Source organism: Colobus angolensis, unplaced genomic scaffold, assembly GCF_000951035.1.
Source record: "Colobus angolensis palliatus isolate OR3802 unplaced genomic scaffold, Cang.pa_1.0 Scaffold129, whole genome shotgun sequence".
In the NCBI taxonomy this organism is placed as follows: domain Eukaryota; kingdom Metazoa; phylum Chordata; class Mammalia; order Primates; family Cercopithecidae; genus Colobus; species Colobus angolensis.
The window spans coordinates 685,414-701,530 of record NW_012114141.1 but is presented as its reverse complement, the minus strand read 5'-3'; the positions used below and the strand labels follow the sequence as shown (position 1 = coordinate 701,530).

Here is a 16,117-nt window from a genome sequence, read left to right as displayed (position 1 = left end):
AGAAATCTTTCATGAAAGAGGAGTCAATTAATGAGAAACTTCATTGTTGTCTTATTTTTAAAAGTTATCTCAGCCACCCCAACTTTCAGCAATTACCACCATGATCAGTCAGCAACCATCAATATCCCCAGATAAGACCCTCCCCCAGCAAAAAGATTATGACTTACTCAAGGCCCATATGATTGTTGCATTTTTAGCAATAAGGTACTTTTAAACTAAAGTATGTATGTTTTTAGACATAATGCTATTGTATACTTAATTGACTACAGTATAGTGTAAACATAACTTTTATATGCACTGGGAAATGAAAGAATGTGTATGACTTGCTTTATTGCATTGGTTTAGAATAGAACCCAAAATAGCCCTGATATAGGCCTATATACTTATACATATACATATACATACACACATACATATACATATACGTATGCCTGTATACACACATACACACACAACATACACACACATCAATCATCTGGATAGCAATTGAGTCCTGTATGGTGGAGTCAGAGACACATGGGTTAAAATCTCACCTCTTAAATTTACTACTTGTGTGACTCTGAGCTAGTTACATAAATTCAGTTGAAAGTAGACATCTCAGGGTTGTGGTAAGAGTTAAACAGAGCTTATTGTAGTTATTTTTGCATAGTAAGTACTCAACTAGTGGCAGCATCACTCCCAGGTTTGAGTTAAGAAGTTTAATTATTAGTACATGTGATTCTCTGCAAAGTTGTAGCCCCTCTGGAAGGAATTCCTAAGTCCTTTAATCTTCTCCTGTTGTCTTGTTTTTATGGTACGCTTTCAGTATGAGTAAGGTATCACATATAAAACACTAGACAGGCAGGGTGTGGTGGCTCATGCCTGTAATTCCAGCACTTTGGGAGGCTGAGGCAGGCAGACTACGAGGTCAGGAGATTGAGACCATCCTGGCTAACATGGTGAAACCCCATCTCTACTAAAAATACAAAAAATTAGCTGGGCATGGTGGCACGCACCTGTAGTCCCAGCTACTTGGGAGGCTGAGGCAGGATAATTGCTTGAACCTGGGAGGCAGAGGTTGCAGTGAGCCGACATCACACCACTGCACTCTAGCCTGGGTGACAGAGCGAGACTCTGTCTCAAAACAAAGCAAAGAAAACCAAAATAAAACAAACAAACAAACAAAAAAAAAAACACTGGACACTGTGAAGGGCATATAGTAGGTGTTCTAGAAATGTTGGCTTCCCCATTTGGAGATCTCCCTCTAGCCCTGCTCTGGGCAGAGAAGATCCTAACCTATCAGCAGAACTTTCCTGTCTTTGGGGCAGGGGTGTACCTGGGGAGAGGACGGTGACACTGGACTGCCACAGCTCCACAACCACCCATGCTTACATTTCTCATTTTATGTTCTTTAATACATGACATTTGTATTTTTATTTTAAAAGATCACGTCTTTTTTATACCTTTTTCCTCTCACCACACCACCTGAACTCTTCCTCTCAGATAGCCCTAACTTCATACTCCTGGAAGAGAGGGTTGCATACATACCTTGCACAGATTCAGAATCACGGTGCCTGAGTTCTTGTAATTCTTCTTCTTGGCTTTGTACTTGGGATTGATACACTCCCACTGCACCTGAAAGAAGGGTCATCGCATGAGAATCGTTCAGGAAAAAGCCGAGTCATTCCATAAGGCCAAACTCCTAGGTGCTGCTGAGGACAAACTGAACTGGAGGGCTGACTAATAGTCTCTACGTGGTAACTCTTGCATCTAGAGGAGCAATAAGGGGGAGTGGTTGAGAGTGAGACTCTGCTGCCAGACTTCTAGGTTAGAATCCCAGCAATGCCACTTCCATGCTATGTGACTTTTGGTGAGTTACTTGATTGTTCTATGTCTTGGATATCTTCTCTCCAAAATGGAGCTTATAATTACACTCTATCTCATAGGATTATTGTGAAGACTGATTAATCCATGTAATAAATTTAGAACAGAGCCTGGCACATGTCAATGCTTACTATTAATATGGTCAAATCAAACAGTACAGGGAAGAAGAAATCTGCAGGAATACAGTTGAGTGATGACCAAGTACTGAGTCTTACTACCTGAGAATTGACTCAAAAGGTTAGGAATAGTGAATAGTGAATAGTCAGGCTAGAGAAATTTAGTAGGGACAATAATAAATTTACATAGAACTTCACAGAGAGCTAAAATAGCGGATTGACATGTGTCTCAACAGTGACACAGTAGATCTCCAAAGGGGCCTTTTTGAGGGATAAGATCAGAGCTACAGGAGTGGCTGTGAATTGAGGGGTCAGCTGGGAACTAAGGGGAATAGGTCTCCAGCCTACAGAAGATTTAATGGGACAAAATCAATTGTGAATTAAATATCCAAGAGTCATTGAATGTTCCTGCCCACCAGCCTATGAAAGCTGAATCTCTGGATTTCTACTCAAGAGACAAAATTTCACTACCTGAGAATTAGAAGTGTCTGAAAATGAAGTAGTTTCTGAGGCAGATGCAAATGGATAGGCTGACATAGTAGTGGCCTCCGATCATCGATTCCTCTCAGTGTCCATGCATTTGTGTAGCTCCCTCCCACAATGATGAGGCATTTAGTCACATGACTCATTTTGGCCAATGGGACACTAGCAAATGTGATATAAGCACCAGCTTGAAAAGTGCCTGTGTACTGGGACTGGCTCCTCTCTTGCTTCTGGGAAGTTTTCAGGGCCATATTAAAAAGCTTACAATGGTCTTTGGAAGGATAAAAGTACACCTGGAGAAATATCCTGGCCATCCTTGCTGCTGAGGCACAAATGCATGAGTGAGTTCTGTTGGCACCACGTGGAGCACTATGTGAAGCAGAGAATTCAGCCAAAATTGCCAACCTAGAGAATGTTGCGTACATAGTGATTGTTGTTTTCAGCCTGGAAGTTTTGGGCTAATTTTTCACTCAGCAACAGGTAAGTGATACTGTAGTTTCTCATTACTGGAAGGTGCCAGCAGGACTGGGCAACTACATAGGATTTAGAAGAGGGAGATCTTATACCAATGAAGGGTTCTCCATGACTCCTTCAAAATGTGGAATTCTTGGATCAAAGAAAGAAAGAAGAAAACATGCAAAGCAGAATCTAAAATCAGACCTCTAGCCTTGTTTTTGTCATTTAAAGGCCTAATCTCCTAATCTGTCCATAATGAATGTTGTCTTTCTTTCCTCCCTCAGATTTTCTTCTCATTTACTCTCCAGGTGGGTGGAACTTGATAAACAAGAATTATAGTCCATCTCAAAGTCGATTTAGTATTTCTAGACAAAAGAGCCCAAGTTCCTCCCAAACCAGTCAAAACTGATATTGTCTTTTGCCCCAAAGCTTCCTCTAATATTTTAGTAAAAACAGGTGGCTTAGGGATTTACCTAACAGTTGGAAAGAAAAGACACTAAAATTAGCTGTGCCATTTTTTGTCATTCTCAATGATTTCTATTAATCTCAATTTCTTCCATCAAGCAGGATATATTGAGTTAAAGATTTCAAATTCTATTAAAAATTGTAGTGATCATTCATGAAAAGTCTACTCACTTTCTTCTCAGGGTAAGATGAGCAAGTATGAGTTAGGCAGGAGAGGGCTCCAAGGAAGTTGAATCAAACCTGTAGATACTTGGGGTCCTTGTGCTTTTGAGGTGGGTAGGGGGTCCTGATGGACCAGATCTAAATAGTTTGCATCTGTCTTGGGATGAAGTTGGCATATAACTATGGGCTATGCACTTTACTTTCCCAATCCCATTTAACTCTCCCTACAGCCCGCTTTTGACAGATGGAAGATGAGGCTCAGAGAAGAGAAGGGACTTTCCCAGGTCATACAGGTGGTAACTGGTAGACCTGGGATTCATACCCACATCAGTTTCATTCCAAAGCCTGGACTATTAACCACAATGCCTTCTTACTTCTTCTAGAAGGTTTTGGAGTAACTCTTCTATTCTTGCAAGTATCCCCTTTGGCCACCCCAAACTAAGGATGCTTATAAATGTTATTCAAGAATTAATCAAAGTTAATTAAGAATTTACCCTGTACCTATAGAATCATAACTCCCACAGGAAAAGGAAAGTTGAAAGATGCTGTCTCCTGTTTTTCTCTCTGATGCTACATACTGACATTCCTCAGGGTTCGAGCCTCCTATAACCTCTCTTCAATCCCCTCTCCCTAGGTGTACTCATGTATTCTCTTGATTTTAAATGTCCTCTCTTAGTTGATGGCTCCTAAAATATATTTACAGTAAACATCTCCTCTGAGTACCAGTTTTTGAAACCAAATCTTGAAAACTTCCTCATAAACTGGACCTCCCTACCACAATTCTTCTTCACCTCAGGAAATGGCACCATTTAATCATTTATCCTTGAGTCAACCATTTCCTCCTTCCCTTACACCCTATATCCAAGCCTTCAACAAACCTTGTAGCTCTTGTCTCCAAAATATGTCTTAAGTCTCTCCAACTTATGACTATTTCCTTAACCCAAGTCATTATTACCTCTTATCTATAGTAGTAGCCTCCTAACAGATCTCTCTTGTCTCTCTTTAATTATCTACACAGTAGCAAAAGTAATATTTTAAAAAATTGAAACCAATCATGTAATTCTCTAGCTAGAATCCTTTGCAGCACTGTCCGGTAGAATTTTCTCAATAATTGGAATATTCTGAATCTGCACTATCCAATATGGAAGCCACTAGCCACATGAGACTATTGAGCATTTGAAATGTGGCTAGCATGACTGAGGAACTTAATTTGTTATTTATTTTAATTAATTTAAATTTAAATAGCCACATGTAGCTAGTGGCTACTGTATAGGAAAGCACAGCTTGCTCATGCTCTTATCACATTTAGAAGAATCTGCTTTTCCTGGCCTCTGCCTCTATCTCTGACTACATCCTATGAATGGCTCTTTCACTCTCTGCTTCAGATACACTGGTCTCTTTCCATGTCCTCAATCACACCAAGCTCATCCCTGCCTCTGTATTTTGCACTACTATTCCTTTCGCTTCAAATGCTTTTCTCTCACTCATTACATGTTGGCTTCTTTTTAATCCTTAAGGGGCCTCAACTTAAATGTCAGATTATCTTTTCTATATGCACACTTTTATAATGAAACTGGTTCCGTTTTGTAATAGCATTTGTCACAAATTGTTGTCGTATTTTAACTTTTTTTATGTGTGTTTCTATTCTATCCTCTCACCACTCTGTAAGCTTCAGGAGGGCAGGGACCATGTCAGCATTGTTAGTCATGGCACATTTAGAGCCTGGCAGAGTGTTTGGAATTTACTAGGTGCTACTCGATAAATTTTGTAGAATCAATAAATTAGAGAATATTTCCCACTGTATAAATACACCAAAACGGTGGCTGGGTAGTTAAACTAAAGTTTTTCTGGTATCTCAGTGATACAGAAAAGCACATTAGCATACGGTCCATTTCCTCAATGGAACTTAAAAGATCTGTTTGAAAGCATTATGTTTTGGTATATTTCATTTATGATATGTGTTACATTCTTACTTTTAATATTTAATTAACAAGATGAAATATTTCCCCTATTTACTGCTTGGACTATTTCTATTCATAAAAGTAGATAAGGCAAAACTTTATAAAACTCTTTAGAACTCTAGCAGGTGGTATGAATGCTGTCATTGATTTAGTAGCTAAATAGGACTAGTTCTGCATATTCAATAGAGCAATATTCTCTAGCTATATTCCTTGTTATCTTGGGAACGACTTTCCTTATAATTTAGTGTTGGTTTTAACTCTGCCTCTGAAACTCTGCATCCTGCCTTGTGGGTGATGGTCTCTGCGTGTTTGACAAGTTTCTTGTAATGCTGAGTACCTAATAGAGCATTTACAGCAGGTTTTGCAGGAGTTAAGGGAAAAGTTGTCACTGTTTCCATTGAGTTTCCAGACCAAAGGTATGTGTTCAACAAATAGTCTGATTCAGATTAAGTTTCTGAATCTAGAAAAAGTTATTTCATTTCCATGCAGTCTGGCTGTATCCTGACCTTACATATGAGAGAGTTGAAAAATGAGTTGGGGCATCTCTAATTAGCACTTCTGATCAGAACAGGCACAGAGTATTATCTCTAAAGAAAAAGGCTTTCTCAAAAGCACTGGGCCCTCTACTTTTACTTCTTTCTGCTCCACGAGGACAGTGAACTCTAGAGTAAGAATAGCAGGTATCTTGGGTTGAGTTCCCCAAGAAGCAAACTTTGAGGCAAGAATATAAGTGCAAGTAGGCCATCTGGGAGGTGATATACCAGGAAGCATGAATAAAGGAGTGGGAAATTAGATAGAGGAGGCATCCCAGAAATGGTGCATTATCAAGTCAGTTACCACCGTGGACAACTAGGGCCTGCTGGGGAACTCTGGGAAACTGTATAGAGCACACACCTCAGAGTTTTGCCAACTGAAGGGCAAGGGAGCTGGGGTATTTATACCCCAACTTCCATTAGTTATTTGTTGAGGGTTACCTCCTGTTACATCTTCTTCCACACTTTTAGCTTGCTTTGGGCATGGATAAAACAGGTTCCAGCAGATAGAGAAAAACCCCAGGCAAAGAGTTATTTCAGCTGGAAATTGGGCAAGTGAATAGGTAACAGCAGAAGTTGCATGATTTGGGCCCAGATGACTATCCATCTATCTATTTATCTATCCATCTAGATATTATATGATATGAAAGTGTGTGTATCTGAGGGAAGTTTAGGTTTCTGTGTGGGGCAATGTGTCTTAGTGGTATGTGGTAGTGTTTGTGTACAGGTCTTGGCATCAAGTGTGTAAGAGTAAAATGACAGAACTAGAAGAAAACCTGGTACTCATATGAAAATTTGGAGGATTCAAATAATTTCTCCAAAGCATGAAATTATTATTAACGTCACCAAATCACAGAAATATAGACCTGGAAAGAATACTACTGTTAATAGCAGATATTTTGGAAATGCTAGCTATGTGCTGGGTGCTCTGCTAGCACCCTGGATTGTCTCATTTAACCTTCACAAAATTCTATGAGGTAGGTACAATTATCACTCTTATATTTTTAGGAGAGCAAAATGAGGCATGGAGAGATTAAGTCACGTTTTCAAGGCTACATAGCTAAAGGAAGTTAGAAATACTCTCATCTAACCTTTCCATTTTACTAATGGAGAAACTAACGTTTGGGGTCAGTGTCTTGTCCGAGGACACACACTTGCTTTGGATTGGGCTAGTTCTAGAATCTAGGTACTCACATCCTACCATGTTCCCTTCTTATCACACTTGATCATACATTGATGTTTTGCTTCTCACTGTTTCATTTGTAGCTGGGTTCTAAGGATGCATCATAGAGACTTGAGGCAAAACCGAAAATGGTTGACCATGTACCTGTTTCCCTTCCATTGCTCCTCTCATCTCCTTGAATGTCGAGGTGAATTCTCCAATGAAGTCATGCTTGCCATTGGAGTCCCAGTCCCATACTATGCACTGTAAGAGAAAAAATTATTTTTCTTAAAAAATTAAGAATGTAGCCACAGCAACTGAAGGCAATGTGAACTTTATGAGAAGGAGTAAATGAAAGATGTTTGGTCTGGAACCAAAGCCTGGGAGTCTAAGATTGGAACATGTGGGATGTAATTCTGATTTCTCTAGCCCTTTACTTGGACTTTTTGCCATAATCTGCAAATGGTCCTGTGATGCAGCAGTGACTACAATGATTTGCCCATTTTTTAGATAAGGCCAGTAAGACCCAAAGGAGATAAGCGACTTGCCAAAGGGACCTTCTCATGAATGAAAACCTGGGACTTGAAGGCAGGTGCCCTGCTTCCAATTCCAGTACTCTTTTATGCATAGCAGATAGCCTCCCTGGTTTACATTTGCATTAGATGCGTTGAGTCCCTGTATATAGCTTCCACATGGCAGCTCCTGCTTCATGATTTGAGTGGGGCCATATTAATCACATTTTTCTTTTTCTATTTTTTTTCTGAAGGCAAAATAGCAATGACAACAAAAATTATTAGGAAGGCAAAAAATCTTTAAACGTACCTACGTGAAAAATGGTTGGAAAATAGTGCACAGACAATACCAGATATTTACCACACTGGTAAATATTTTGCACCCATCACACACAAGATGCAACCATTCACTTCTAACAAAAGGGCTAAATCCTCAGCTCCCGAGTGATACTTTTTAAAGTGACTAGCCTGAATCAGCAGCAATCCCTCTGCTTGGTCACACATCTAAATGAAGAGGAAGGTCTCCATGTATTCCAAGGGTGGAGGCTAGACTGGAGTCTTAAGCACTTTAGATATCATTTCTACATCTTAAGCCAAAGATTTGCAGGAAAGAATATCAGACCTCAAATAAGAACAAGGCAGCAAAGGGGGCCTTTTGCTCAGAGGTTTTCCTTGGAATATTGGGGCTCTAAGAGGCAGCTTAGTTCTTCTTCAGGGTGCAGATCCCACTGGCCAGTCTTGCCTGAAAAATCTGACTTGGTAATCTGTTCCCAGATCCTGCAGGATGCCTCACAGATCTACAATATGATCTGTCTAGAATGAAACATCGTTTCCCCCTAAATTTATTCCTACTCATTTATTTTCTGTCACAGTGAATTGCATCAACACTCATCCAGTTGCTGCAAACAGAAAACTGGGCATCATTCCTGATATTCCTCTCTCCACTCACCCTGCCACACCAGGTCCTCTCCATTCTGTCTCCTAACTATGGCTTGACTCCAGCACTTCTCTCTATTCCTACTGCTCCTTCTCATCTGCATTACTGCAACAGTCTCCCAGCTTGTCCTCTTGTCTCACTTGTACTCCCATGCCCCTTAGAACCCACTAATTATGGTAATTCCCTGCTTAAAATAAAAATGTATATAGGCTAGCAGGTCTTCCAAGGTCTTTCATGTTCTGACTCCCTCAGTACTCCCAAATTCACCCTTTATGATCCATGCTTACTGTATTAGTCAGGGTTCTCCAGAGGGACAGAACTAATATGATGTGTGTATATATGAAAGGATGTTTATTGGGGAGAATTGGCTCACACAATTACAAGGCAAAGTCCTGTCATGTTAGGCCATCTGCAAGCTGGGAAGAGAGAAGCCAGTAGTGACTCAGTTCAAATTTGAAAGTCTCAAAACCAGGGACACTGACGGTGCAGCCTTCAGTCTGTGGCTGAAGGTCTGAGAGCTCCCAGGAAGCCACTGACGCAAGTCCCAGAGTCCAAAGGCCAAAGAACCTGGATTCTGATGTCCAAGGGCAGGAAGAGTGGAAGGAAGCATCTGGCATGGGAAAAAGAAGGAAATCAGAAGACTCGGCAGGCAAGCAAGGTTATACCACCTTCTTCCACCTGCTTTGTTCTAGCCATGCTAGTAGCCGATTGGATAGTGCCCACCCATATTGAGGGTGATCTTCCTCTCTCAGCCCACTGACTCAAATGGCAGTTTCCTCTGGCAATACCCTCACAGACATACCCAGAAACAAGACTTTTCCAGCCACTTAGGCATCCTTCAATCCAATCAGGTTGACCCCTAATATTAACCCTCACACTTACAGTCTTTGAAAGTTTCTCTAAAATGGGGTTGGTAGGAAAGAAAAACATTTGCAATGACCTTTTTAAGACATCGAGAAAAACTAATTTCTCAGCTTCTGCTATCTCTTTAAATATGCAGGATTTGGCAGATAATTATTTTGCCTAAGAAATATTAAGAAGCCCTTTGGTTAGGAAGGAGAGTGCATTAGAATAAATAAGAATGGAAGAGATTAAGACAAAAGGAGCTGAATTTCTCTCCTGAAAAAAGTAATGGTCAAGTTGAATTTTCTCTTTGATAACAACTGGAGACACAGAGGTGGGACCAAGACATGAGAACTGAGAAGAAATTAGGGTGGGTTTCTTCAGTGGGCTGAAGATGGACCCGAGTTTGGGGTGGGAGGAGGGGAGAGACAGGTAAGGAATTTTTGAAACTGTGATGTCTAATTTTCAAGGTGAGATTATTTATATATGTCTCCCCTCCATTCCCCCTCTCCCAACTTGCCCTTCTTCCATTAACCCCAACACTCTAGCAAACCTGCTACCCATAACATCATTATGCTGATGGTGACTTGGAGAATAAAGGAGGGGGGCTGTGTCCATATCGTGGGGACAAAGCAGACCAGAGTGCAGTGTGAGATGGCACACTGCAATGACTGAGAACTGAATGAGGAGCAGGACTGTGGAGAGACAGCTTGACAGGTAAATCTAGGGGTAGAACTTTACAGAAATACTGTGGAGTGGTGGAGCTCAACAGAAATACCGTGGCTATTCTGCCAACCTGAGTTCCTAAGTGAGGGTAGTACAGAACTCTCAGATGACCTATGTGTAGGTAAGAAATAAACCTTTCAGCCACTGAGATTACTGCAGCATAACTTAGTCTAAGAACCATCCACGTACTTAAAGTACTGTCGTAGGAATAGGTATTATAATTTACTTTTTCCTGATTCCAAAAGTAGGAAAAACAGAATTTTAAGAGGTTACAAAGAAGTAACAAAGGAAGCATTTTCCAATAAACCTGTACCAAACGAAAGAACCTGTTTCTTAAAAAGTGTTTTATTGTTGGAAATGTTCAAGCAGAAACTGCAGGACCACATGCAAAACACACAGTAGAGAAAGTCAAGCAGACAGAGAAAATTTGGTGGGATGTTTTTGAACTTTCTTCTAATTCAGAGATGCTAAGATTAGTTCTATTTGCATAGGATACAAAATGAAGTCAATGAAAGGTTTAGCTCATTCTGCTTGAAATGCTATGCAATGCAAATGTAGCTTTGATAGGAGTGATAGGACCCCTTTAATTCAAGGTAGGATGAAGTTCTACCTCATTTTTCAATGAACAGTGGAACAAATAAATGATTCAGTCATTTGGAAAATTGCTCAGGATGTGCACTGTGATCATCACATTGTAGAACACTAAACTGATCTGCTGTTACATTCAGGTGCTTTTCTGTCTGTGTGCCAGCCCCTCCGTATTGACTCTGGCACTCACACACTCCTTACCTGGAGAAAGGAGTAGAAGAAAGCTTGCTGCGTTTAGACATAGAAAGAGGAAGAAGAGTGGTTCCTGGGATCTTGTATTTGAGGCTTATAACATTGCCTGATAGTAAGTACAGCCCACTAAATGCCTGCATTTGACATCAGACACTTACTCTTTTACCTTTGGAAGGAGCAAATAAAAAGGCTAAGGAGGCAGAAGCCAAAAGAAGAAAAGAAGTGGGAGCAACCTTTTTAACACTGTCCTGAAATGGGAAAGAGGAAGAGTTCCCTTCTTTAGGGGACAGGGCACACATCCCATTCACCCCTTCTTTGCTCTCCATTAGATTTCCCATCATGCTTTGGTGAATTACCGTTCCCCCTTAAACTGCCAACTTCAAGCCTTTAAGATGTTTGCAATGTGCTCTCTGGCTGGGGCAGAAAGGTAGTGACCACCAGGCCTCCCTGAGCTGGAGGATGAGTCAGGCTTGACAGAACTCCATTGGGGGCCTCTCGGCAGCAGGCAGTGCTACTTACAGGGGCCTGTTTCTTCAATCAGCTAGCATTCCTCATGAGGGCAGTTGCAGAATTTTATTTTGACATTCCTGAGACGGGATCCCAAAGGAAGAAAGATACAGTGAAGCAGACAAATAAAAACACTGTCTTTCCTTCTCTCCCTGGCATGAAGCAGGCTCATGACAGCTCTGATGCAACTGACAGAGGAATGCATCTTGGTGAAAAGTCAACAGATCAACCACCCTGCAGAAAAACTGAGACAGAGGCAGAGTCCTTGGTGTGAATCAATAAGAAGGCCTTGACACATCTGTGAGAGCACAGCACCTCAAAACTATCTACAAGCCAGAAAACCTTCTGAGGTTCTTACATCTCACAGAGCAGTTTAGGTATAAAATCTTTTAAAATGCATAAGCCTGACAGATGGTCTAATTAACCCCCTCCTTTTACAGAAAAGAAAATTGATGACAGATAAGTGACCTCTGCCAGTTCACCCAGTACAGGTTGGACTAAAATCCGGTTTTCATACCTCCTTGATTTCGTCACTACCACACAAACACAAATTATAATAGTTAAAAAGTATATAGTGTGTACCATGTGCCACACATTGTTCAGAGCACTTCATACATATTAACTCACTTAATCCACAGAACAACTTATTCTATGCTTATTTGACAGATGAGGAAACTGAGGCACAGAAAGATGAAGGAACTTTCCTGAAACTACACAACTAACACTAGGTAATCCTTGAACTATAGGAAGTTAAGCATCATAGCTTGTCTTTTACAAGCATCTTTTACAAACCCAGGCCATTTGTGTTTATGGTCTTTAATTCTTTACAATAACCATGACATGACAATATTATTACCATTTACAGGTTAACTGCCATTCACAGATGCCATTTACAGGCTGAGAGAGGCAACGTGACTTGACTAGACACCTGGTAAGTGACAAAGGTGGATCTGAACCCAGGTGTCTAATGTCATAGCTGATACACACACACACACACACACACACACACACACGCATACACACACATGTATATGTTGTTGTTGTTGTTGTTATGCCATGCTACCTCTTAATAGAAGCAGGAACTTAGAATCAAGGTCTCATGAGTCTGCTCTGTGTAAAATCTCCATTCTTTGAAACTGTAAACTACTAGAATCCTCTAAGGTTTAGTGAGCACACCAAACAGTACAGAGAAAGAACCTGCTGTTTCCACACAAAAGGATGCAAAGGCAAGTAGTCTGTGCATTGTCCCTGGGGTCCTCAGCTCTGTCTGTAGAATGCATGGATAAGTGGGTCTGAGGTATTGGGTTACTCCCTTCTACTCTTGTTTTATGATTGCCTTGAATCCATTAAAAGAAATGTGTTATGCCAACTTATTGTACACTAGCTTTTGTGATGGTCAGCTGCATGTGTCAACAAGGTTAACTGGCTAACAGTTTCCAGTTATTCAATCAAATAATAATCTATTTTATATATGTGGTTACACAGTTTATAATCAGTTTACTTTAAAGTAAAGAAAGTTTTGTCGTTCCATATGAATTTTAGGGTTGCTTTTTCCATTTCTGTAAAAAATGCCTTTGAGATTTTTATTGGAGATATTATTACCATTGGTAAGTTATTGGAGATAACTTCAAATCTATAGATTACTTTTGTAGTATGGACATTTGAACATTAAGTCTTTCAATTCATGAACATGAAAGGTCTTTCCATTTATTTGTGTATTCTTTGATTTCTTTCATCAATACTGTGTAGTTTTCAGTGTGGAAGTCCTTCAACTCTTTGGTTAAGTTTATCCCTAAGTATTTTATTGTTCTTAATGCTATTGTAAAAGGAAGTATTTTCTTCATTCCCTTTTCAGATGGTTGGTTCATTTTAAATATATAGAAAGGTTACTAATTCTTACATGTTGATTTTGTACCCTGCAACTTTATTTTATCCTGAATTCCTTTATTAGATTTAACAGTTTATTTTCATGAAGCCTTTAGGGTTTAGTATATATAGGATTATATCACTTGTAAACAGAGATAACTTTACCTCTTCTTTCTGATTTGTTTGCCTTTTATTTCATCTATCCTAATTGCTCTGGCTAGAATTTTCAGGACTATGGTTTTTTTTTTTTTTTTTTTTTTTTTACGGAGTCCTGCTGTCTCACCAGGCTGGAGTGCAGTGGAATGATCTCAGCTCATTGCAACCTCTGCCTCCTGGGTTCAAGTGATTCTCCTGCTTCAGCCTTCCGAGTAGCTGGGACTACAGGCACACACCACCATGCCCAGCTAATTCTTGTTTTTTTTTTTTGTTTTGTTTTTTATTTTTTGTTTTTAGTAGGGATGAGGTTTTACCATGTTGGCCAGGATGGTCTCGATCTCTCGACTTCGTGATCCGCCCGCCTCCGCCTCCTAAAGTGCTGGGATTACAGGCGTTAGCCACCGTGCTGGCCTGGTCTTCCAGGACTATGTTAAATGGAAATGATGAGAGTGGGTATACTTGTCTTCTTCCTGATCTTAGCGGAAAAGCTTTTAATTTTTTTACTATTGAGTATGATGTTAGCTGTGAGCTTGTCATAGATGGTCTTTATTATATTAAGGTACATTTCTTTTATACCTAGTTTGTTGAGTGATTTTATCATGAAAATGTATTAAATTTTTTCAACCCAGAATAGCCAAATGATCTTGAGAAAGAAGAACAAATCTGGTGACATCACATTTCCTGATTTTAAAATACATTACAAAGCTACAATAATTAAAAGTGTTTATTGGCATAAAGATAGGCAAATAGACCAATAGAACAGAATAGAGAGGACAAAATAAAAACTATGCATATATATTCAACTGAACTTTGAGAATGGAGTCAATAATACACAATGGGGAAATGATAGCTCTTAAACAAATTGTGTTTGGAAAACTGGATATTCACATAAAAAATGAAATTAGACCTATACCTTATATCATATACAAAAATCAGCTCAAAATGGTTTAAAGACTGAAACATAAAAACATGAAACCATAAAGTTCCTAGAAGAATGCATAAGGATAAAGTCTTGACATTGGTCTTGGCAATTATTTCTTGGATATAATGATAAAAGCACAGGCAATAAAAGCAAAAATAGACAGGTAGGACTACATCAAACTAAAAGGCTTCTGCACAACAAAGGAAATAATCAACAGAATTAGTGGGCAAACTACCGAATGGCATAAAATATTTCCAACCATGTGGCTCATAAAGGGTTAATTTTCTAAATAAATGAGAAACTCCTACAACTCAATAGCAAAACAAACAAATAACTCAATTTAAAAATTGACATAAAGCTTGGATAGGCATTTCTAACAGAAGATATACAAACGGCCAACAGGTGTATACAAAGGTGCTTGGCATCATTAATTATTAGGAAAATGCAAATCAAACTCCAATGAGATACCACCTTACACCCGCTAGGGTGGCTAATATTTTTAAAAATGCACACACACAAAAGATAACAAGTATTGGTGAGGATGTGGAGAAATTGGAACCTTGGTACACTGCTTTTGGGAATATAAAATGGTGCAGCAGCTATGGAAAACAATATGGAGGTTCTTCAAAAAATTTGAAATAGAATTATCGTATGATTCAGCAATCCCACATCGGGGTAGATAGACAAAAGAAGTGAAATCAGCATCTTGAACAGGATGTCTGCACTCTCAGGTTCATTGCAGCATTGTTCATAATAGGGAAGATATGGTAATAACCTAAATATTCATTGATGAGTGAACGGATAAAGAAAATGTGGCACATATACATACAATGGAATATTATTCAGCCTGAAAAAAGAAGGAAATCCTGCCATTTCTGACAACAGGGACTGTGTTAGTCTGTTCTTACACCATTATAAAAGAATGCTTGAGGCTGGGTAATTGTCAAAGAAAAGAGGTTTAGGTTGGCTCATGGTTCTGCAAGCTATACAGAAAGCATGGTGCTGCCATCTGCTTCTGGTGAGGGTCTCAGGAAGCTTGCAGTCATGGGACAAGGTGAAGGGGAGCCAGCAAGTAATGTGGTGAGAGCAGGAGCATGAGAGAGTGAGGGAGGAGCCAGGCTCTTTAACAACCAGCTTTTGTGTGAACTCAAAGCAAGAACTCACTCATTACAGCAAGAAGGGCACAAAGCTATTCAGGAAGACTCCACCCCTATGACCTAAACACCCCCCACCAAGCCCCATCTCCAACATTGGGAATCACATTTCAACACGAGATTTGGAAAGGATGAATATCCAAACCATATCAGGGGTGAGCGTGGAGAACACTATGTTAAGTGAACTAAACCAGTCACAGAAGAAAAAACATTGCATGTTTCCACTTATGTGAAGCACATACAATAGTTAAACTGATAGAAGTAGAGAATAGTGGTTGCCAGGGGCTGGAAGGTGGGGAATTGGGGAGTTGTTATTCAATAAGTACAAAGTTTTAGTCATGTTAGATGAATAAGTTCTAGAGAGGTAATACACAACATAGTGCTTATAGTGAACAGTATAGTATTGCGCACTTCACAATTTGTTAAGTGAGTAGATCTCACGTTAAGTGTTCTAACAAACAAACAAACAAATAAGTAAATTGATACAAAGAAACTGTTGGAGGTGTTGGATAT

The 16,117-nt window shown here is 39.7% G+C and overlaps 1 protein-coding gene across 4 annotated transcripts in view; it reads right to left on the bottom strand.

Moving 5' to 3' along the window:
• The window catches only part of CPNE4 (copine IV), a 510,039-nt gene that overhangs the window by 53,690 nt on the left and 440,232 nt on the right, over window positions 1-16,117 (bottom strand). For all 4 annotated transcript variants that reach the window (XM_011933669.1, XM_011933666.1, XM_011933667.1 and 1 more), the window contains 2 exons: window positions 7,367-7,465; window positions 1,528-1,614 (listed from right to left, as the gene is read on the bottom strand). In XM_011933669.1, coding sequence (XP_011789059.1) covers window positions 1,528-1,614; window positions 7,367-7,465 — 186 coding nt within the window. The remainder of the gene's footprint in view (window positions 1-1,527; window positions 1,615-7,366; window positions 7,466-16,117) is intronic.